The sequence below is a fragment of the Somniosus microcephalus genome, chromosome 1 (genome assembly GCF_052327205.1).
Source record: "Somniosus microcephalus isolate GS21.2 chromosome 1, FLI_Smic_1.0, whole genome shotgun sequence".
In the NCBI taxonomy this organism is placed as follows: domain Eukaryota; kingdom Metazoa; phylum Chordata; class Chondrichthyes; order Squaliformes; family Somniosidae; genus Somniosus; species Somniosus microcephalus.
In genome coordinates this window covers 70,797,335-70,822,573 of record NC_140987.1, presented here as the reverse complement: position 1 = coordinate 70,822,573, position 25,239 = coordinate 70,797,335, and the positions used below count along the sequence as shown (strand labels likewise).

General features: G+C 46.8%; 1 protein-coding gene across 2 annotated transcripts in view; it reads left to right on the top strand.

The window, feature by feature from the left end:
- The window catches only part of tet2 (tet methylcytosine dioxygenase 2), a 219,431-nt gene that overhangs the window by 131,383 nt on the left and 62,809 nt on the right, over positions 1 to 25,239 (top strand). For both annotated transcript variants that reach the window (XM_085983008.1, XM_085982999.1), the window contains 6 exons: positions 1,862 to 5,258; positions 12,903 to 12,993; positions 16,668 to 16,761; positions 18,559 to 18,767; positions 23,171 to 23,321; positions 24,207 to 24,296. In XM_085983008.1, the coding sequence (XP_085839134.1) occupies positions 1,907 to 5,258; positions 12,903 to 12,993; positions 16,668 to 16,761; positions 18,559 to 18,767; positions 23,171 to 23,321; positions 24,207 to 24,296 (3,987 nt within the window). In that variant the 5' untranslated portion in view covers positions 1,862 to 1,906. The remainder of the gene's footprint in view (positions 1 to 1,861; positions 5,259 to 12,902; positions 12,994 to 16,667; positions 16,762 to 18,558; positions 18,768 to 23,170; positions 23,322 to 24,206; positions 24,297 to 25,239) is intronic.

Here is a 25,239-nt window from a genome sequence, read left to right as displayed (position 1 = left end):
TAGAAGATTGAGAGGGCATCTCATCGAAACCTATAAAATTCTGTCAGGCCTGGACAGAATAGATGCAGGATGTTTCTGATGGCCGGGGAGTCCAGAACCAGGGGTCATAATCTAAGGATAAGGGGTAAGCCATTTAGGACTGAAATGAGGAGGAATTTCTTCACCCAGAGAGTGGTGAACCTGTGGAATTCTCTGCCACAGAGGGCGGTGGAGGCCAGTTCATTAAATATATTCAAGAAAGAGTTGGATATATTTCTTAAGACTAAAGGGATCAAGGGATATGGGGAGAAGGCAGGGACAGGGTACTGAATTTGGATGATCAGCCATGATCTCATTGAATGGCAGAGCAGGCTCGAAGGGCCGAATGGCCTACTCCTGCTCCTATCTTCTATGTTTCTATGTGAAGATGTGGTGGAAGAAGTAGGTACTGAGCAGGTGATCAGATGTAGGATGAGATGACGTAAGACTTAGTGAGAGTGCAGGTTGTGATCCCTGAACCCTCTGCCACTAATGAGATGGGATCGGGGAGAGAGGGATGTCCAAACTAAAAAGAGCAGAGGACGCAAGCTGGGATGGAAGAGCTTGCAATGTTGAGATGGGGGGAGGTTATGGAGTAGATTGAAGATGAGGATAAGGCTTGTGAAATCAGTGCATTGATGGATGGGAGCCAGTGGAGCTTGTGGAGGGTGGGGTAACAGGTAACTGGACCTTATGATTCACTGGCCTAGAAATTCGAGCACATCCATTTTAGGTGCGCGTAGCGGGGAGGCAGGGGTTGGGGGGAGGGGTGCGCGGTGATGGTGTTGCAGTGAACGATCCCTGCATCTGAATGGTGAAGCTGGAGGCACCCTTCATATTGGGTCTCAGAACTCATTTCCATCAAGCTGGTGCCGGCTGCCTCAAGGCAAATCAATCTTGCAGTGAGGGCCTCAACCAGGCATTAAGCCCCTTACTTGCACATTCAAAGGGACTAAGGCCTGTTTTAGGCATGGACCCGGCACAACTACTTTTTGTCCTTTCCCAATATGGCAGGCAGCACACTTTCAGCCAGAAATGTCCGCACGCTTCCTGCCCGCCACATTGGGGGCTTAGTAGGCCCTTTAGTGCTTGAAGAATGAACACTGCGCCGCGGAATTTCTTAGCCAGTGTGTTACTGTGCCACTCATGTATCTGGTTGAAGCACAAACACTAACGTTGAAAAAGATAGCAGCCACTCGTATTCACTCATATCCTAAAGTGTTGAACTATGTCTCACTAAAAATATGAGTGTGCTGTCCTTGCTTGGGAAATTACATGGTTACGTAGAGTTACATAGAGCTTACAGCACAGAAACAGGCCATTCGGCCCAATGGGTCTATGCCGGCATTTATGCTCCACACGAGCCTCCTCCCACCTTTCTTCACAACATCATAAGCTGTTGTGAAATTGGGAATTGCAAAAGAACAGATTTTTTCCCCTTGTATAATGCTTCTTGCACATAGTAAATGGTAAAAGTACAGATTTTCAAAATGGTGATGAAAACTTAGCACATCAGATTTCTGTGAGTTGAGCAGTTTATTGAGAGCATGATATTTGTTTGTTGTGGATTTGTCAGGCTTTGAGCATTTACAGATACAGCTGGCATCTGTGATGTGTGACCTCACATCTGTAAGAAGTAAAGTGAATACAAGGGGAATATTGAAGTGTTTAATGTCTGTCTTTAATTTGGCATAGATTAGATGAACCTCAAACCTATGTCACGCCTCCAGTCATAAGCTGACTTGAGGGAGATGGTGTGTTACACAAATGCTTGCATTTTGCTACTTCAGGAATTTTATCAGCTGTTTGGCCATGTAAAATAATATTTTTTTTCCCCCTTCAGATACGTTCAGTGGGTAACCTTGTGGATGGCCCTCAAGCAGACCAGATGGAACAGGAAAGAGCCAGTCATGTCGAGGACAAGAGACTGAGTCCAGTATTACCGATCCATTATCATTCTCCAGAGCATCACACTGAGAGCCTGACAGTGAAAGTTGAAAATGGAAGAGAGTTACACCAACTGCCAGAAGTAGAGCAACACCAGGTCAATGGAGATTGCAAATGGGACGGTGTGAAAAGCAGCTACATAGAGAGCCACGCTCAGGAAAACGAGGAAAACTGTGACAGTCCCGAGCCTCAGCAAGAAAAGCTAGAATTGTCCAAGTGTGTGCAGAATGGTGGCGTGAAGCATGTCCTCAGTGAGCCTTCATTGTATGGGCTTCAACAATGTAAGAAAATCAAGTTGGATGAAGAGCCAAATGGACAAGACCCAGACTTAGAGAATCAGGAGACCAAACTGAAAGGGTGTATCTGGGGTAAAAGTGAATTATGGGAGTTCGAAGGACAGAATTCGCCAGGAGACACGATCAAGCCTTCAGGTTACCACAGTGAAGGTTCTGGATGTTTCCAGCCACAACCGAACGAACGCAACAAACTGGAAAAGAAAATTGCCAGTTACAAAAACGGGAACATTCTCTCCCTCCTCGAAAGCAAGCAGGTGCCAGTTCCAAACGGTGCTACAAGTTCCACATCTTCCATAGATATCCAGCAAGGTGATCTCCGAGGCAAAGCAGTGTCTCCGTGCTATCCAGAGTACTTGTTTACTGCAGCACACAATGTTACATCTCATGAATACACCAGAACAACTCATACCATCACAGAGCTGTCGTGGAGGACAGCTCCCACATCACATACCTCAGGGCTGACAGCTTCCCCGTGGGCCTCCACCTCTGGACCACCTCAGGTGGCAGCTGGAGTGACCACAGAGACATACGTCACGGGGAACTGTCGCGTCTCCCCGGTGCTATCAGGTGTGTATTCGTTGAAGGCAGAAGGGCAGCAGATGCATCAGCTGCCAGCGACCAAGAGCCAAGAGCCGCAGAGCTCCGCGGGGCAGGTGCCTGGTCAGAGTTACCCCGTGGCATCTACCAAGTGTTTACACCTGCAGACCAGCAGCCCAAGCGCTGTGTGCTTCACAACGGCGTCAGAAGCCTCTGACACCTTTCCCAGGGAGAGTACAACGTTTATTGGTGCTACAGGTGGATCAGAGAGTTTCTTGCAGGGTGCTGAGGGGCATCGTTTACATCCCGACCGACGCACTGGCAATGCCAGCAACAGCCGCCGTGTAACCGGTTACCTGCGCCAACTAGAGCTACCGAACAGCAGACAGTCGCCAGAGCAGGCAGCCTCGGGGGAGCTGGAACCTGCACGGCCAAAGTCACCCTGCAAAGAGCCGGAGCAGCACAGCCTGACTGAGAATGGTGCCATTTCTTCTCAGCGGCTAACACAGTACCACTGCGCCGGTGCACAGGTCGGAAAGCCAGCTCAGCAACTGCTGCACGATGTTTGGCTGCAGCACCAGTATGAATACCAGCTGCTCCACCAGCAGAGGCAGCTTCACCAGCAGCAGCAAGATCAAGACGGTCAGGAGAATCCCCCTCCGTGGCCCAACCCAGAGGGCTGTGTGCAGCAGGCTCCCTCACAGCCACAGCAACTGGAATCTCCGCCATCTTCCCAGGAGTGGAGAAGTCCACCTTTGAGTGTGCAGCACCCGCACCGGCTACAGATTTCCCCGGATCAAGGGTCGGCTCACCTGCATTCACTAAGGAGGCAGGAGTACATGTGCAGCAATGGGCAAGCAGCTGGCACGCAGCAGGCAGAGCCAGAGGTCCAGCTTCAAAGGCAGGTGCCAGGAATGGAACCGGATCCAGCCGAGCCTGCAGGATCGGAGATACAACAGTATCGCCCGCAGTCTGCCCCGCAGCGACTCTTCCACGGCCACCAGGACAAGTCGGAGACCCTGGCGGAGAAAAGGTCACTGCTGCAAAATATGACTCAGAGCCGACCCCATTCGGTCCCACAGCAGCAGGGCATCGTCGTCGTGAAGCCCCTCCTCCAGACCCGGCACTTACAACAAAATGCACTGGCACAGGAGCAGCGGGCACCGGTGCTAACGGGGGGGCCCGATCCCCACCTGTGGCCGCACGGTCAACAAGCACAGATGCTGAACATCCAACAACTGCAGCTTCCTCCGGATCCCGGCCAGAATATGGTGCCAACTATTAAATGTAACGACTATCGCTATCAAAGTAGCGCCGAGCAACAATTTGATTATAGCTTAAAGCCAGTGGAGCGCATCAAAATGGAAAACCCAGTGGGAATGTCGAGTGACCAGCAGTCTTATCCAATGCAGAGGCAACAGGGCCCGCCTTACAATATCTGCAGTAACAGTCCCCTTCATAGAAAACTTATCGAGTCTCAGTTAAACAAGCTCATCCCGACTAATTGTAGCAACAGGCAACTCACCCAAGAGGGAGCAGGACCACTCTACAGGGCAGAAACCAGTGTGAGCCAAGGTCTTCACCTGCCAAACAAAGGCACTGATTTGCAGCAAGTTCAATACACTCAGCAGGGTTCAGGGCAAGCTCAGCAACTAAAGCAACAAGCGCACCACATGTCTGTTATCCAACAGACCCAGCGGCCACTGACACATCAGCAACATTCACAGGTACAAACCGAAGTGATCCAGCGAGTTTCTGCCCACAGAATGGAACAGGACTATTCAGTCCCACAATCGCATCCAACACCAGGGCAAATGCTCCGAGGCTCACAAAGCCCTCAGTGTCCATCCAGCATTCAGAAGGAAGAGGAGTTTGAAATAAATGCAGCACTTAAATCACATTTATTGCAACAGGAAGGCTTTCAAAGGAGAATATACCAACAAAGAATGCAGGATTTCAAAGGACTTCAGAAAGTAATCAAGGTTGAGAAGGAATCTCCACCAGTCCCTTCCATGATACTACCCAGTGCCCAGCTGAAAGATGACCCTGAGATAGTGAACCTTATTAAACAGCAGAGCCAGCAATTCAGCTGTGATCACCAGAAGCAAGAAAGGAGCATCATTGAAGCACTGGAGCAGCGCTTCAAAGAGTACCAGCTCTCCTCCCCCTTTGAGCGACAGTCATGTGTCATCAAATCATCCAAGCAAGTGAAGGTCGAAATTTCAGGACCTGTCACTGTTTTGTCTGCCACTGCAGACTTCGAGTCAGATATGGGCGGTGACTGTAACTCAGCACTACAAACGAGCTCATCCACTGAAGCTACGCCAACAAAAAGGCGGCCAGGGTCCACACTGAGTAATTTTTTAGAGTCGCCCATGAAATATTTAGACACCCCTGTAAAAAGCTTATTGGACACCCCGAAAAAGACCCAGTATGACGTCCCAGTGTGCAGCTGTGTTGGTAAGTATTGTCATTTTGCTTCTTCATACAGCTTTCAACTGGTTGATGAATACAGAAACATGGCATACCGCACAGAGCCATGTACCCACAGAGCCATGTACCCACAGAGCCATGTGCCCACAGAGCCATGTACCCACAGAGCCATGTACCCACAGAGCCATGTACCCACAGAGCCATGTACCGCACAGAGCCATGTACCCACAGAGCCATGTACCCAAAGAGCCATGTACCGCACAGAGCCATGTACACACAGAGCCATGTACACACAGAGCCATGTACCCACAGAGCCATGTACCCACAGAGCCATGTATCCACAGAGCCATGTACTCACAGAGCCATGTACTCACAGAGCCATGTACCCACAGAGCCATGTACACACAGAGCCATGTACACACAGAGCCATGTACACACAGAGCCATGTACACACAGAGCCATGTACCCACAGAGCCATGTACACACAGAGCCATGTACCCACAGAGCCATGTACCCACAGAGCCATGTACACACAGAGCCATGTACTCACAGAGCCATGTAACCACAGAGCCATGTACACACAGAGCCATGTACTCACAGAGCCATGTACCCACAGAGCCATGTACCCACAGAGCCATGTACCCACAGAGCCATGTACCCACAGAGCCATGTACCCACAGAGCCATGTACCCACAGAGCCATGTATCCACAGAGCCATGTACTCACAGAGCCATGTACACACAGAGCCATGTACTCACAGAGCCATGTACCCACAGAGCCATGTACACACAGAGCCATGTACACACAGAGCCATGTACCCACAGAGCCATGTACACACAGAGCCATGTACCCACAGAGCCATGTACCCACAGAGCCATGTACACACAGAGCCATGTACTCACAGAGCCATGTATCCATAGAGCCATGTACCCACAGAGCCATGTACTCACAGAGCCATGTACCCACAGAGCCATGTACCCACAGAGCCATGTACCCACAGAGCCATGTACACACAGAGCCATGTACACACTGAGCCATGTACCCACAGAGCCATGTACACACAGAGCCATGTACTCACAGAGCCATGTACCCATAGAGCCATGTACCCACAGAGCCATGTACTCACAGAGCCATGTACCCACAGAGCCATGTACCCACAGAGCCATGTACACACAGAGCCATGTACCCACAGAGCCATGTACCCACAGAGCCATGTACTCACAGAGCCATGTACCCACAGAGCCATGTACTCACAGAGCCATGTACCCACAGAGCCATGTACTCACAGAGCCATGTACACACAGAGCCATGTACCCACAGAGCCATGTACACACAGAGCCATGTACTCAGAGCCATGTACCCATAGAGCCATGTACCCACAGAGCCATGTACCCACAGAGCCATGTACCCATAGAGCCATGTACCCACAGAGCCATGTACCCACAGAGCCATGTACCCACAGAGCCATGTACCCACAGAGCCATGTACCCATAGAGCCATGTACTCACAGAGCCATGTACCCACAGAGCCATGTACTCACAGAGCCATGTACCCACAGAACCATGTACTCACAGAGCCATGTACCCACAGAGCCATGTACCCACAGAGCCATGTACCCACAGAGCCATGTACCCACAGAGCCATGTACACACAGAGCCATGTACCCACAGAGCCATGTACCCACAGAGCCATGTACACACAGAGCCATGTCCACACAGAGCCATGTACCCATAGAGCCATGTACCCACAGAGCCATGTACCCACAGAGCCATGTGCCCACAGAGCCATGTACCCACAGAGCCATGTACACACAGAGCCATGTACCCACAGAGCCATGTACCCACAGAGCCATGTACCCACAGAGCCATGTACCCACAGAGCCATGTACTCACAGAGCCATGTACCCATAGAGCCATGTACCCACAGAGCCATGTGCCCACAGAGCCATGTGCCCAAAGAGCCATGTACCCACAGAGCCATGTACCCATAGAGCCATGTACCCACAGAGCCATGTGCCCACAGAGCCATGTACCCAGAGTGTCATGTACCCACAGAGCCATGTACCCACAGAGCCATGTACCCACGGAGCCATGTACCCACAGAGCCATGTACCCACAGAGGCATGTACCCACAGAGGGATGTACCTAGAGTGTCATGTACCCACAGAGCCATGTACCCACAGAGCCATGTGTCCACGGAGCCATGTACCCACAGAGCCATGTGTCCACAGAGCCATGTACCCACAGAGCCATGTGCCCACAGAGCCATGTACCCAGAGTGTCATGTACCCACAGAGCCATGTACCCACAGAGCCATGTACCCACGGAGCCATGTACCCACAGAGCCATGTACCCACAGAGGCATGTACCCACAGAGGGATGTACCTAGAGTGTCATGTACCCACAGAGCCATGTACCCACAGAGCCATGTGTCCACGGAGCCATGTACCCACAGAGCAATGTGTCCACAGAGCCATGTACCCACAGAGCCATGTGTCCACGGAGCCATGTACCCACAGAGCCATGTGTCCACAGAGCCATGTACCCAGAGTGTCATGTACCCACAAAGCCATGTACTCACAGAGCCATGTACCCAGAATGTCATGTACCCACAGAGCCATATACCCCCAAAGCCATGTACCCACAGAGCCATGTACCCAGAGTGCCATGTACCCACAGAGCCATATACCCCCAAAGCCATGTAATTACAGAAGAGTTCAACAACGTTTTTAAAAGAGCAGATGGGCCCCACGAGGAAAGCTTACACGCCCCCTGCTACGATCTTGTTCCCCTCCTTTAGGCAGGTAGGGTTAAAATCATGCCTTTACTGTTTACAGAATTCCTGATGTTACCAGAATGACTGTACATGACTGTTTACAATCTGACAGAGTCGACCATACCCTGTTTGAATCAGTGACAAATATTGTTGCAAGACTTGGGATTCCTTTCTTTCCTGATTTCTGATGTCATGTATTAACTTATTCAACTTTCCAAATGAACACTGTCAGGAACAGCAGTGGAATGAGACTGCTATTAGTACCAACAGAAAAAGGAAGCAAGACCTTGCCAACAAGGGGAAAGCAAATATCTATTAGTATAGACTGGAGGAAGTTACTTTCTTATCAAGAATTACTTCACAGCAAGGAAGCAAGAGGTCATAGAATCATACAGCATAGAAGGCGCCATTCAGCTCATTATGCCGGCTCTTTGAGCTATCCAATTAGTCCCACTCCCAGACTCTTTTCCTATAGCCCTGCACATATTTCCTTTTCTAGCATATCTCCAATTCCCCTTTGAAAGTTATTAGTGAATCTGCTTCCACCAAACCTTACTGCGCCTGAGGACTGGGAGTGATGGGATTCTAGGACTGAGTGCAGGTGAGGACTGGGAGTGATGGAATTCTAGGATTGAGTGCAGGTGAGGACTGGGAGTGATAGGATTCTAGGATTGAGTGCAGGTGAGGACTGGGAGTGATGGGATTCTAGGACTGACAGTGATGGGATTCTAGGACTGAGTGCAGGTGAGGACTGGGAGTGATGGGATTCTAGGATTGAGTGCAGGTGAGGACTGGGAGTGATGGGATTCTAGGATTGAGTGCAGGAGAGGACTGGGAGTGATGGGATTCTAGGATTGAGTGCAGGTGAGGACTGGGAGTGATGGGATTCTAGGATTGAGTGCAGGTGAGGACTGGGAGTGATGGAATTCTAGGATTGAGTGCAGGTGAGGACTGGGAGTGATGGGATTCTAGGATTGAGTGCAGGTGAGGACTGGGAGTGATGGGATTCTAGGATTGAGTGCAGGAGAGGACTGGGAGTGATGGGATTCTAGGATTGAGTGCAGGTGAGGACTGGGAGTGATGGGATTCTAGGACCGAGAGTGATGGGATTCTAGGACTGAGTGCAGGTGAGGACTGGGAGTGATGGGATTCTAGGATTGAGTGCAGGTGAGGACTGGGAGCGATGGGGGTGCAGGACCTTGTGTGGGTGAGGACTGGGAGTGATGGGAGTTTAAAGGTTTATGCTGCTCCCTGGTACTGAACACAGAACAAAACCCTCGATCTACATACAGGAAGAAGGAGAGTGACAAGTAACATAGGAATCTGGGAACATATAGAAACAGAAAAGACACTATTGGCTGTTAAAATCCAGGCCTTAATTGCTGAACTAAAGTTACAAAGAATATCTGAGAAAGGAATGCCATGATGAATATTTATTTCCCTCCCAATTGACCCTATCCACTGGCCAGAGATGATTTTGTGACCTCATTCACACAAGACGGAGCAATGATTGTATATGGTAATATTACGGGGCTGGAGCACCTCAGGCTGCTGTGGGCCTACTGGAGCTCCCTCCAGTGGCTGTAAGATGGTAAGAACATAAGAATTAGGAGCCGGAGTAGACCATATGGCCCTTCGAGCCTGCTCTGCCATTTATTAAGAGATTGGCGTGCAAAGTTAAAGCACATGGGATTGGGGGTAAGGTACGGACTTGGATAGAGAACTGGTTGGCAGACATGAAGCAAAGAGTTGGAATGAACGGGTCTTTTTCCGAGTGGCAGGCAGTGACTAATGGGGTACCGCAGGGATCGGTGCTAGGACCCCAGCTATTCACAATATATATTAATGATCTAGACGAGGGAACTAGATGTAATATCTCCAAGTTTGCAGATGACACAAAGCTGGGTGGGCGTGTGTGCTGTGAGGAGGATGCAGAGAAACTCCAGTATGATTTGGACAGGTTGGGTGATTGGGCAGATGCATGGCAGATGCAGTATAATGTGGATAAATGCGAGGTTATCCACTTTGGTGGCAAAAACAGGAAGACAGATTATTATCTGAACGGCAATAGATTGGGAAAAGGGGAAGTGCAACGAGACCTGGGTGTCCTTGTGCACCAGTCGCTGGAGGTAAGCATGCAGGTGCAGCAGGCGGTTAAGAAAGCAAATGGTATGTTGGCCTTCATAGCAAGAGGATTTGAGTACAGGAGCAAGGATGTCTTGCTGAAGTTGTACAGGGCCTTGGTGAGACCACACCTTGAGTATTGTGTGCAGTTTTGGTCGCTTTATCTGAGGAAGGATGTTCTTGCCATGGAGGGAGTGCAGCGAAGATTCACCAGACTGATACCTGGGATGGCAGGAATGACGTATGAAGAGAGATTGGGTCGATTAGGCTTATATTCGCTAGAGTTTAGAAGAATGAGAGGGGCTCTCATTGAAACTTATAAAATTCTAACAGGACTAGACAGACTAGATGCAGGAAGGATGTTCCTGATGGCGGGGAGTCCAGAACCAGGGGTCACAGTCTAAGGATAAGGGGTAAGCCATTTAGGACAGAGATGAGGAGGAATTTCTTCACCCAGAGAGTGGTGAACCTGTGGAATTCTCTACCACAGAAGGCAGTTGAGGCCAACTTATTAAATATATTCAAGAAGGAGTTAGTTAGATATATTTCTTAAGGCTAAAGGGATCAAGGGATATGGGGAGAAAGCAAGGACAGGGTACTAAATTTGGATGATCAGCCATGATCTCATTAAATGGCGGAACAGGCTCGAGGGGCCGAATGGCCTACTCCTGCTCCTATCTTCTATGTAATAAGATCATGGCTGATCATCGACCTCAACCCCACTTTCCCGCCCGATCCCCTACTGTGATGTTTCAATTTATTGCGCTTGATGATCTCCACAGAAATGATTCACCAGATGGCAGACCCTGAAGCAAAGGCTCATAGAGGGCTGGCCACCAATGGTGAGGCACAGGAAGTAGGGGACAATAGATAGTGGCATAAATGGTGAGTGCAGTGACCTAAAGTGAAAGCAGACCACTAAAGTAAAGTGAGGACAAGAAAATTTGAATGTCAAGTATGAACTTATTCAACGTTCCAAATGAACACTGCCATGAGCAGCAGTGGAATGAGACTGCTGTTAATACCAACAGGAAAAAGAAGCAAGACCTTACCAACAAGGGGAAAGCAAACTTGTATTTGTATAGCCTGGAAAAAGTTATTTTCTTATCAAGAATTACTTAAGGGTCGAACAGCCTCCTTGTGTGCTGTATGATTCTATGATTCTAAATTCTTCCCTTTGACATCCATCTGAACAGGTAGTGGACTTTGATCTAACAGCTCATCTAAAAGACTGAGACAGTAGAATAGGAGACAGTATGAGGGTATTATACAGGGCACAAGGAAAGGGGAAAGTACATGGTGGGATGGCGTAACATGCTTGTAAAGTGAAAGATGGATGGCTTGAGGTCATCCCTTGTGAGTTGTGTTTGGTTTTACATTATTTTGTGTATGCAGAACATAGTTTAAAGAATGAGGGCAGTTGGCAGGTTTTTTTTGGGTGTGCGGCCTTTTTTAAGGGCCCATGCAAAATACCACACATGCGTGGTTTTTCCTATTTAAAAGCCGGTGAGCCGGCTGAGCGGGAGCTGCAGAGCGCTGTGCTACCGCGCAGCTTAAAGGGAACATTGGTTGTCAACTTTCCTAAGCATCCTGTTTTTTTAGGCCGGGAATTTCCTCATTGCTGAGGATATTCCATTGAGAACCTCTAAATAGACTCAATTTACAGCCTTGATCAATTTGTTTCACACTCTGTGAAGCTGTGATTAATGTCGCACTGGAACCTCTTAATTAAAGCTGGGTGGAATTTCCAATCGGCAAATGTCTTGGGCACAGGAGTAAACTGTTGGTATTTCCTATTGCCAAAGTCACGTCAGAGTTCTGAATGTTAACAGGAGAGTACCGTTCGTCTGACTTATTGCCAGGAATGACTTTTGGCAACAGTTTCAATGAAACATGGTTTTGGGACTCTGGCTTTTATCCAAACATTACAACATGAGAAAAGGTTTTAATGCCTTTTATTTGCCGTATTAGAAAAGCTACAGTAAATTTGGCTCCTGTATGTGAACATGTACACAGTATCCCTTTAAATGAGGGCAAGGCTGAGAACTCAGCAAGTGTATTAGGAGATTAAAAATACTTTTATTTTAAATTGCTGCTTCGAATCATATAAAAGTCATATACAGTTACACATTTTAAAATTTACTCTAATTAGGTAGAAATAACTTGCATTTGTGTAGTGTCTATCAGCACCTCAGTACATCCCAAAGCGCTTCACAGCCAATAAAGTACTTTTGACATGTAGTCACTATAGGGAAACACTGCAGACAATTTGCGCACAGCAAGATCCATCAGCTTTGAGATTAATGACTAAATAATCTGTTTTTAGTGATGCAATGAGAACTCCCCTGCTCTTCTTTCAGTAGTGCCAATGGAAGCTTTTGTGTCTACCTGAGAGTGCAGCTGGGGCCTCAATTTACTGTAACATGTCATCTCCTCAGTAGTGCACTGAAGTGTCAGCCTGGGTTGTGCGTTCAAGTACCCGGAGTGGGGCTTGCACCCACAACCTTCTGCCTCAGAGGTTGGTGCGAACCCAGAAACTATGCTGCGGACTGTGACACCGCAGTCTCTCTTTCTTTCTCTCTCTGTTGTCAGTTGTATTGTGTACATTCAGTCAATAGAATTACTAATTATGATTTCTTTATCATTGAGAAATGTGATTTATGATTTCTTTGTTATTTATATTTCATTGATAAACTCAACCAGTGTAGATACTGTCTTGTCAGAAAAACTAGAAGTTTGGCATAAGCTTACCTTTTACATTTGAATTAACAGAACAAATTAGTGAAAAAGATGAAGGTCCTTACTATACACACCTTGGAGCAGGCCGCAACATAGCGGAAATTCGAGAGCTAATGGAAAACAGGTACAATCTTAAACTAAGTGAGAGTATATAATACATAAAATATTAAAAGCTTTGATATCTACTATGAATACTGTGGTGTATAATTCTGTTAATCGATAAACCTTTTAATCCAGGCTCATGGGCTACACATTAAGCCCTCGAAGCACAGACACCTCAGTTCCATTCAGGCTTATCTTCCTTAATCGTTGGCTGTTTGAATTCGGTAGGCCTGGAGGTTTGAGAAAGGGCGATTTTTAGCACTGTTGCCTCACTGGTGAATGAGACTGCCTGGAATTACAACACCGAGAGCTGTTAGTATTAGCAACTGCAAATTAATGGGAACAGGGATTTAATCTTCATACATGGTCCTAAGACTCCATAGCATGCACCTATGCGGCCTGTGAAAACAAAAACCTGGACACCAGCGTTTAAATACTTCTGGGTAGAAATTGTTATATGTAGCATCCATTTCAAGTGTAAAATGGGCACATACCAATTTAGCAGTGGAACGGCCTGCACAGGCGTTGGTCCCACCGCTAAACTCATGGGGCCTTTTTTTTTAGGCGTCCCGGGTGGATGCCTGCAACTGGCATCAGGACCCTTAACTATGTAAATTAGGGGCCAAACGCCGATTGAAGGACCCCAGCGAGAAATTAGTCAGCAATGAGCAGGGTAGGCGTCGGACCTGTTCCGCTCAGGATTCTTCAGCACCCCAGAGCTAAAGGGAGGCGAAGGACTGCTTTATGGAAAAGTTAAGCACTGATTGTGGGCCAAGAGAAGCAGGAATGCTTCCACCCAGCTCACCAAGCATACCTGCTTCCCTGCCCGCCATCGGACACCCACCCCCCCCAGGATCAGATCCTCCACCAAGATCGGACCCCCCCGCCCCCAGGGATCAGATCCCCCACCCTCAGGATCAGACCCCCAGGGATCGACAATCACACCCCTCCCCACCCCTCCCCCCCCAAGATCCAGAGCCTACAACACTTGCTAAATTGGATGGAAGCTTTTCTTCAGCATTAATTAGAATGCTTGCGACTGCTGGAGTATGGCTGGCAAGTGTGATGTGTGGCAGGGGTGTCCAGTCACTCTTCGAAAGCACAGCATGGAGCCGGGAGTCACTGTGAATGCTCAGATTTCATCCATGCAATGTCACAAGCCATCTTGGGCAATCTTTAATTTTAGAGTAAAATCCGTGCCGTCAAGTTTTGTTTTCACATGGCCTGAAGTATTTACACACACAGGGGAGGGGAAAACTTGAGAAGAGCTCAGGGTGTCATTTAAAGGGATTAATTCACTTTACAATACATGTAGCCAACCATGAATAGAAAGGGCATGGGAACTATTATCATGGGTTGGATGAGTTAACAGAATAATAATGAAACACGAGAGTGCAGATCAGTGTGAGCGTGGCAGATGATCGGTAGTTCATTCATGTTTTGTCTTTGAATGTAGATGTGGAAATGTTTTCTGATTGCACGAAGCTGGATGTGTCAAAGGAATCTTATCATCACCAATTTCTGGCTGAAAGACAGAAATTTCTGATGTAAACAAATTGCCCTACTTGGCAGCGGTCAACATGGAGACCTGTGTTACTCTTTTCAAAGTTACTACTTTCAAATAATTGTCCTGATTGAGGTAAGTACAGAAAGGGTGAGATTAGGAGAAACTTTATCTCGCAGAGTTATTGGACTTTGCTTTGGCACAAATTGGGATTGAGGCTTCCTCGAATACAGCATTGAAAAAATGTTCTAGATAATGCTCCGGAAAGGAGAAAAAAAAGAAAAGAAAATGGGATTAGATTGAAGGAAATTGGACTGTGTAAAATAAGGTGCCGAGACGGGCCTAATCCGATCGCAGGCAAGAATGGCTTCCTCCTGTGCTAAGATGTCTACATAAAGCACCAATTAATGAGAAAATGAAACTCTAAAATGGGTCTTGTCTACACTGGCACCAGGTCAGCAGCCTATCAACCCGCCCAAATAGGCTGCACTTCAGAAACTCCTTTCCAGCCCAATTCAAATGTGACTTTGATAGGGTAGATGTAGAGAAGATGTTTCCACTTGTGAGGGTGTCCAAAACTAGGAGCCATAAATATAAGATAGTCACCAATAATCCAGAGAATGGTTAGAATGTAGAACTTACCACAATATGGAGTAGTCGAGGCATAAATAGCATAAATGTATTAAGGGGGAGCTAGATAAGTACATAAGGGAGAAAGGAATAGGCGGATCTGCTGATAGAGTTCGATGAAGTAAGGTCGGAGGAGGCTCATGTGGAGCATAAACACCAGCATAGACCTGTTGGGCCGAATGGCCTGTTTCTGTGCTGTAAATATTATTTAATACTATGTAATCTGACTTCCTAAGCCTAGCACAACATTGGCATAATGCTAATTAAGTACTTTTCAAGTGTGGTCACTGTTGTAATGTAGGAGACGCAGCAGCAAATTTACACACAGCAAAATCCCAAACATAGCAATGAGATTATGACCAGATAATTCGTTTTAGTGATGTTGGTTGAAGAATAAATATTGGCTCAGACACCAGGGAGAACTCTCCTGCTCGTCTTCAAAATAATGCCACGGGATCTTTTACGTCCACCTGAGAGGGCAAGCGGGGCCTCGGTTTAACATCTCATCCGAAAGATGGCACCTTTGACAGTGCAGCACTCCCTCAGTATTGCACTGAGGTGTCAGCCTGGATTATGTGCTCAAGTCCTGGAGTAGGAACTTGAAGTCACGACCTTCTGACTCAGAGGTGAGAGTGCTACCAACTGAACTAAACTGACATAATGGCTGTGTCGATAATCATTAATAGCAATCTTTTTGAAGTTAGATTTTTTTTGAGTGGTTCAATGTTGTTATTGGAAGAGACTGCTATGGATGCCATGTGACTCAGTGAACACCAACATAGTGGCTTCTTCTAATTTGCTCTTGTGGGGTTCCTGTCCTGGAAGATGAAAGGTGTCTCATAATCAGCAGCTTCTTTATTGCTTCCTATTAGTGTATGCTAATTCAGAATATCTCCTTCAGGGCACTTTTATTTCCTGTATTTTCTTACTTTCCACCCCTTGGTGTAATAACAAAATTGTAATTACATTTCCAGTGTGACTGCTGCAATGTTTAAGCTCAGTGCTTCAGTGGGAAGGGGGAGAGAATGAGAGAGGTGAAATGGCTGTCAGAAGTGCATCAGGCCTGGTGCTCATTTCCTCCTCCTCCCTGAGTTTCATACTCTGTAAATCAGGGACCAAATTTCTTTTCCCATCATTTTCTTATTTCAATATTATCTTCAGACGCTGAGTAACATTACGATGCCACCAAAATGGGAGGTTGGACCATCTTGGGTCTCAAACCTTGCTGCAAATTTGATCCCATGGGGATCTTGTGCTGTGTCATTAGAACGATTCTGTCCATACATTTATGTCCTGTATTCACCGCATTTAAATGACACACGGGGAACACTGAAATACACAGAGCTTCAATCCACAAACAGCACGCACTGTAGTGCTCTGTCATAGAGACTCAAACTGCACTAGGAACTAGGTGCTGTCTGGGTACCTGTACACTCCGAACTCCTGCTTATACCAAATGAATTGACTTAAAGGCGATTGGAAATCGAATGTTAGACTCTGTATAAAAGGTGTTTCTAATTCTGTGACCTTGGTTAATCTTTTGCATAATGTTTTTTTCCTAGGTTTAGCGAGAAAGGCAGTGCTATCAGAATCGAGAAAATTATTTATACAGGGAAAGAGGGCAAGAGCAGTCAAGGATGCCCGATTGCAAAATGGGTGAGTTGTTCAATTTTATTTCGCCAATGCTTTGTACATGTGACAAGGACGCAGCCATTTCTAGTGATTTGCGTTCAATTGTTAACTTATTGGGTCAGATTTTGTGGTCAGAGGCAAACGAGCCAGCCATTCGTTACACTTGCACTTGTCCATAGACATAGGCTTTTGCACTGGAAGTTCCTGTCAGCCAGCTATCCAAAAAACGCAGCGCCCTCTGCAGAGCATCCTGAACCTGTGTGAACAGAGCAAGTAACTATGTATCTCTTTAATCAATTAGATTGAAGAATCGCTAATAAGCAACACAGAGACTGAATCAGGAAGTGTCAATTAGAATATTTAATTTGATGTCAAATCAGGTAGAAAGTGAAGTAGAGGGAAAGAATGATTAGATTGAGAGATAAAAGAGAGGTTTTTTTTAACTAACAATAATTAAAATCTAAAGGAATGAGACTCCACACTTGTTAAAGTTAATTTTCAGTGCCAGAGACGTTATTTGGCAGTATTAAGACTTACCACACCATTAAAAGGCTACATACAGTGGAATAGACAAGCCCCAACTTTTTCTGGTCAGTTTAGTCCGTATATACTGTATCACATAAGTACAGCAACTTCACGCCGTTCCATGTATTTAATGCAGAGTCTCTCAGTGAGATACTGTTAAAGTGCAGCTTCTGGAGGAGCAGAGCATCTTGGACAGCAACTACATGATTTCTGCGTTTAACTGTGCATGTGCGGGCGCTGGAAGTTGCTGTCCGATTTCCACGTAAATAACGGTGAGCATCGTTAGAGGGTGGAGATTGAGTCCAATGACACGAGCACCAATCAAGTGAACTGCTCTGTCCTAGATGGAGTAGAACTTCTTGAGTTGTACCCATCCAGGTGAATGGTAAGTATTCCATCACATTTCAGATTTGTAGGTGGTAGAGTGGCTTTGAGGGGTCTGCAGTTATACCACTGGTCACAGCATACCCAGCCTCTGACCTACGCCTGAAGCCACAAGTGTTGATGAGCTTTCTGGTCTAACCCTACTGCTCACTCCCCATAACCATTAATATTCTTCTTTTTCAGGATGCATATTATTCATATAAAAAACAGCCATTGTATTTGAAATTCGATACAGAAAATAAATGTGTGTTTAGTTGTCAAAATGGCATTTATTTAAAAGAAATAATTACTGACTATAAAGTTCTGAAGTGCTTGACTAAATCTGCTATACAGTGGAAAGAGAGTTATCGGTTCATAGAATCTTCAGCAGAGAAGGAGGCCATTCAGTGTCTGTGCCGGCTCTTTGAAAGAGCTCTCCAATTAGTTCCACTGCCCCGATCATCCCCCACAGCCCTGCAAAAGTTTTCTTTGCAAGTATTTATCCAATTCCTTTTTGAAAGTTACTATTGAATCAGCTTCCACCACCCTTTCGGGCAGTGTATTCCAGATCATCATAGCTCACTACGTACATTTTTTTTCCCCTAATCTCCCCCTGGTTCCTTTCCCTTTAGCTGTCACATATTTAATGGAAAACATTGTCCAATAATAGGAAGGATTGATCCAATGCCTTCAGGAAAAGAGCAATGGAATGACTATTGAAGTTTAAGATTGGATTTTGAAATAAAGGCGGGTAAATGGAGTTAAGATACAAATGAGCCACAATCTAATTAAATGGGGGAATAGGCTCGAGGGGCTGAATGGCCTACTCTTGTTCCCGTGTTCCTAAAGGGACAAGAATGAGCTGAAACAAAAGCGTTTGCGAGTGGAGGGTTGAATGTTCAATCATTGTGCCTTTCTTTTTGGTGACACCAGGTGATTCGGCGAAGCTGTGACGAAGAGAAGTTGCTCTGCCTGGTCCGGGAGCGAGCCGGTCATTCCTGTGACACGGCGGTGATTATCATCCTGATCCTGGTGTGGGAAGGAATCTCTTTGTCACTTGCTGATAGACTGTACATGGAGCTCACCGACACCCTGAGGAAGCACGGCGCCCTGACGAGCCGCAGATGTGCACTAAACGAAGAGTAGGAAATGCAGCATTTTGCAGACTTTTGTCCATTTTCAATGCCTTGCTGCGCAGTGCTGTTTGTAAATAGGTCAATTTGGACAGCGGGCGGGAGGGTAACTGAGTGGCCCAGTAGGTTGGAGGCTGGCCTTTCTCCTCTGGGACCTGGGCTAAAATCCAGCCATACTGATGTAATGAAAAACTCCTCTGTCTGCTGGCTGTGAGGGTCCTGTGTGCAACAAGCAGTTCAGTCTAGCATGGGTTCATAGCCCCAAACAGCTCTACTGAGGCTAGGACTGGGCTGGGCTGGGGCTGGCCCATGGCGTTTGGGGTTCGCTCTGCCTCCAGTTTTCCTGGGGGTGCTGGATGCTGACACCAGGTTCCACAAAAAAAAGTAAATTCTGCAGCACTTGGTTATGTACTTCAAGGATTGTGTTGCTGATTTTCTGCTAGATTTTGAAGCTCAGAAGCGTAAAAGGTCCATTTAACCATGCTGTGTCTCAGCACCGACCCTCATTTGACTGGTGCGCAGATACATTCCGATTCCAGGACCCACACTCCCTTCAATCGAGGCTCCATGTTGTGAGTGTAGCATCGATGAACAGATTTTTCAACGGCGAAGTAGAAAAAAAGTTTTATAATGTAATGTGAGAATGTGGGCAGCAGAGTCCACAAGGAGCACACGTCAGGAGATCGCGGGTCGTGAACTTCTATCGGTTTTCCAAGGTGTGTCCACTGGGAGTGCCAGATCGCGGATTCCACCCCCCTCCCCTATGCTCTACGTGTGGCAAAATTGTAAAAGCAATCTTTATAAACAGGCTCGCACTTTGGTTACACATGGTGCAGAGAGCAATCCTTCCCCCATCCTTGTACTTACGGGGTGCGGATGTTCCTGTAATTCACTGTCAGTAGTAACATGGCGATTCCCCTTCACATCCTACACCAAGAAGCACTCCGAGATATCACTGCTATTAGGTATGGAAACTCTGGGTCATGTCAACACAAATCCACATCACTTTCATTTGAAGTAGTCAAAACTGGCACACAGTCCTTCTGGTTCTTCTCTCCCCCCAAACAAAAACTGCCCAACTCTTGGTCAAGTTTGACTACCGCAGTCAATGATGTCCGCAGTCCACACCTCTGATTGGATGACTGTCCTGCAACTCACATAATACACACGATAGCAGGGTTGTCCAACATGCAGTCCCTGGGCCAATCCAGCCCACAAGCTCCTATTATCGAGCCCAGAAAACTCACATAAACTCAGAAAAGTGGTCCCTAATTGACTACAGCTCAGCCTTTTAAAGAACCCAGGCCCAGAGAACTGGATAAGTGCTGCTCCCTGATTGGTGGATTTAGACCAATCAAGAAGCAGCCTTTATACACCAATCCAGAATTTACCTTGATCTACCCTCCAGGCCCAATAGGCTTAATGGGGAGGATGAATTTTCCCACTTTATATGTTTTTCCAAGAGGAGGAGAATGTAGGCATGAATGAGACAGGGAAAGATGGCAGGAAGGATCGGGAGAGCTGGAGAATGGGGGAAGGATGAGGAGGGTCAGAAGGATGGGGAGTGTCAGAAGGAGGGGGAGGGGTAGAAGGATGGGGGAAGAATGAGGAGGGTATGAAGAATGGGGAAAAGAAGGTGACGGGAAAAAAGATAGGAGAAAAATAGATAGGACGGGGAAAGGATGGGCACAGATAGAAGGATGAGGAGGGGCAGAAGGGTGGGGAAAGAATAGGGAAGGACAGAGGCAAAGATGGAGAGAGCTGGAAGGATGGAAAGGAATGACGAAGGAAAGATCGTGGAGGTAAAGAATGGTAGAGGAACGATGGGGTGGAAATAAACAGGAGAAGGAAGATTGTGGGGGGCAGCAGGGGAAGGGAAAGATGTGAGGGGAATGATCATGGGGAGGGACACGGGAAGAAGATGAAGGAAGGACAGGACTTGAGATGTTTGTCTTTTTGTATATGGGGGGTGGGGGGTACTGGGATTTCTGTGTTGAGTCCAACCAGTGGTTGTGACACGTTTCTAGCCTCCAGGCCCCAGCCTCAGCCTCAGATGCTTCCACTTCGCTGCACTGTGGGATAAAATGTTCGGATCTAGTGCTGTTGGAGCAGAGGCTCGCACAATGTGGCCACATACTGAGAATTTAGCAACATCCGATCTGCCGGCCCCACGATGCTCCAATTATTAATTTTAATAGTTGTCAATCAGGGGCACTGAGCTCGGCACCTGATTTACTAATTTGCCCTTCTATTGTGCAAAGTTTTGCAACGGCAGTACTAAGTTGTGAAACGTTTCCCTACGTGGGTTACTCCCCAGCAATCTCCTGAAAGGCACAACTCTGTGCCTGTCTTTTGTTGAGCTTAAACATCATTAACCCATCATTTCTGCCCATCATTCCAGTGCTAGAGGCAATTACCACATCAGAAGAACTCATGCTGAACATAAAAAAGTACAGAGAATATCGGTGGAGGGCCCAAGTGCCTCAGTGTTTATACAAGCTGCTCCTTCTGAAAAGTATATTCTTGTAAATACATGTCTCTCTTCACTAAAGAAAAACAGACAGCAGTCAAGCTTCTGCACTGATCTGACTCACAGACAATCAACAACAATGTGCACACCCCTCCATGAGAAGCTTCAGGAAGTGAATAAATAACACGTGGAGCCTGAAATTTCTGAGTCTCTGCTTCAGCTATCAGCACCTGAGGACATTAACCCTACGCCCGCCTGTCGCCTTCCAGATTCCAAGGGCGGGGTCATTTTAATAATCTGGAAGGGAAGCTCGCACCTGTACAGGTGCAACAGAGGCATCCTTCTGCAATGACGGAGAGAGCTCATGGCCCCTTTCAGAAGAAGCGAGCACCACTAATTTTTATTTTCTCTGCAGGGATAAAGTTAGAAGATGATCGGCCCCTCTGGGATCCTTCTGCGATTGATTGTTTTTCACCCTTCACATTTCTGGGGCCCTTGTTGGCACAGGTTGGAACCCAGGACTGTTTTGGGCAAGTTTGGCTCCCACTGGGCCTAGCCAGGGCATGCTGGGCAGAATTATTGGGGAAGCAGGAGATTGCCCTCCGACATGCCCCCGCTCCCCCCAAAACTGACAGTGGGCTGCCCATCGAGGCCTCCTTCCCATTTGGAATATGGGATGCAATGTAAACAGGGCAAAATCCTGACGGGAACTGGTTCCACCACACCATCTGGCCTCTCCACCTCCCCCAAGGGCGCTGTACCCATTACCCACTTTCCTATCCCAGTTTCCAGTCTTTTCATTTTATGGGTCAGAAATCGTGGGGTGTGCGGACACGATTTTCAGCTTCCAGCAGAGCAGGCAAGGCTCTGTGTTGAGGGAAAAAATTACTCTCCAGTATGTAACATTCTGTAGAGCGCCTTTATTCCACTGTATTAATTTAATAACCAACGACTACATTGAACACACATCTCCAAAGTTTTAGTGATGTCACTGGGATATTTCAGCATAAAGTCAAACCTTGTCTCTCTCTTCAAAAGAAAAACTCAGTAAAAGAGTGTTTTAGCTGACCGAAGTTCACAGCTGGAAACTTGTTCTTTCTTTTTTTATATAAAGAGTTTCCAAGCTGAAAATTTTGAAGGTTTTCAGTTTTACCAACTTTTCAGATTTTGAAAATAGGGAGATGTCAGCAAACAAATAAAGCAGTGGGCATCACAGTATCCTAGCTCCAGGAAATTGTTCAGGACTGCACTCTAATCTCAACTGTTGGGTTCTTCATTTACTGTCTGTAATAGATTGAAATGCATGGGCAGCAGACCCACAAGCTCCTGATACACACGCCCAAAGAAAGAAGCTTTGCATCGAACCCTCACAATCAAACATTTACCCTTTTATAGGGTTTACAGAACTCCCTGCCTAACAACAACCCCCCTCCCACTCACTAACACTCCACTCCACACCAAACCCCCCCCACACACCACCACCCCCAACACCAGCCCTCTCCCACTCACCAAACCCCCACACACACACACACCAACCCCCCCCCCGACAGCTGAACGCAGTTGGAAAATTGCCCCTTACGTGATGTCCTCAGTCAAGCTCCAGCTTCTGCCACATAGAAGCAATGGTCACATATTAGCACTTAAATGGGGTATGATTAAATTCATTAATTTTTTTATTATTCATTATTGGGATGTGGGTGTTGCCATCCCCAGTTGCCCTGAGAAGATGGTGGGTGAGCCTTGTTCTTGAATGGCTGCAGTCCATGTGGTGAAGGTGCTCTCACAAATGCTGCTAGGTGGGGAGATCCAGGATTTTGACCCAGCAATGATGAACGAAATAACAATATATGTCCAAGTCGAGATGGTGTGTGACCATTTGAAATCCTAATGCCAGACACAAAGTCAAACTCCAACGAGTTGTAAATCTGACCTTTTCCTGCAGACGAACGTGTGCTTGCCAGGGGCTGAACCAAGACACTTGTGGAGCCTCGTTTTCCTTCGGCTGCTCCTGGAGTATGTACTATAACGGGTGTAAGTTTGCAAGAAGTAAAGCTCCCAGGAAATTCAAGCTGCTCGGTGACGAACCCAAAGAGGTCAGTGGTAACTCTCGGCGTGCATTTCCACCCACTAGTGGTCATTTTGTGCGGCTCCTTCTGCCAGTGGCACACACAGGTCAGAATTTTGAGTGGAATTCCATCATTGGCGTTCCAGGCGCAAAGTCTCGCCCACCAAAAATGCATTTCAGGAGGTGGTGTGCATGCAGCTCTGGTTTTCCATCCATTAGTTTTAACAGGTCAAAATGCAAGTGCTTTGTGGCCACAATTTCCTGATTTGCCACCCTACGCAGACGAGGCCTCGCACCTGGAGCACTGAGGTAGAACATTCAAATCTCTCCTGTCATAGTTCTACCTGGCACTGCACTTGTTTCTAGTGAGGTACCCAGCAATCCCGTGTTGCCAAACTATTCAAAAGGTGCAGGGTTTGAACCCTGCTCCAGGCAGTCCCGACGAGTGGAGACCGGAGCTCCTGCTCTAAATTCTGGGTTGACATCCAATGGGATACCCACATCCGCTGTGGGTGATCCCTCCCGCCCTCCCTCGTCATGTGGGTTGCGGAAGACCATAGAACTCTCCTGCCGTATAGGACTAACCACCCTATCGGCCAGCATAAAGATGGTTACAGCCATAGAAGGCACGTTGTCAAGACTGTTAATCAGCCTGTGAATCCTTCCACTACAAAACAAAAACAGCAATTTAAAGGGGTAATTCTACAATTGGTGCACTGCCCTCAGGGAGCACATCTTGGCAAATGAGAAGTGCCCAGTCAATAATTTTCCACCCAAATCATGGGCTGCTGCCCTGTGATTTCCCAAGAGTTACTCCCTATGAGCACCACTCCCTACCAGGAGTGCTGGATTGTGAAGTATGAATCTTTCAGTCGTTTCTTTTCTAATGATTAATTTATGTCTTTCTATTCAGGAGGAAAAACTAGAGGCAAATCTGCAAAACCTGGCAAGCTTATTGACACCTGTTTACAAGAAGCTTGCTCCAGATGCATTCAACAACCAAGTGAGTGGCTGCCTTGTTTAATTTCAGATACACACCTCTTCCACGCATATACGGTCAATGTTTCGAGACTTCATTGTCAGGAACGCCAATGGGAGAACAGGGTGTGGAAGCAGAGTCTTGGAAAATTTACCCTAAAATCCTATCAGTTTCAAGACTAGTGGATACATGACAAATACTTTGACATAACGGGGGCTATTTTTAAAAAATACTTCTAGTTGGCTTAGGACATAGTGGGGTTAATTTTGACTTTGGGTAATACTCTAAAACCGGTGATATGGATTGAGCCGCCTGTTATACATTCCTCCCGACGTTGAAGTCACTGAATAACTGGTGGCTAAATCGATAGTGCCTGTTTTACACTATCGTCCAAAGTCAAAATTACTCAAGTAAGCCTGACAAGTTTTAAGGAGTTAAAGCAAAAAACTTCAGGGGGCATAACTTTAAAATTAGAGCTAGGCCATTCAGGGTGATGTCAGGAAGCAGAATAGGCTGTTACGGTCAATAGAAAATTTCAAGACTGAGATTGATAGATTTTGGTTGTTAAGGGTATTAAGGGATATGGAACCAAGGTGGGTAAATGGAGTTGCGAAACAAGATCTAATTGAATGGCAGAACAAGCTCGAGGGGCTGAATGGCCTACTCTTGGTCCTTTAAAAATCCTCTAGATAAATTTAAAAAGAATTCCTTATGGACTATAAGATCCACAAGTCTGAATGGGATACTTTGCTTTGTGTTTTCATGTTCCAGGTGAGTACTGTTTGATGCATCACTGTATACTGCTTATAATCAGCTAGCCCGGATTAATGTGGAGGAGCCTGTGAGAAAGCTGCATGTTACATGTCTCACATCTCAGTGGGTGCAGCCTGAGGTCCCTGGTGGAAGCTGGCACTCCACAGCATGCTTCCTGTAAGTACAATGAGCTCGCAGGCAAAATTGATCAAAT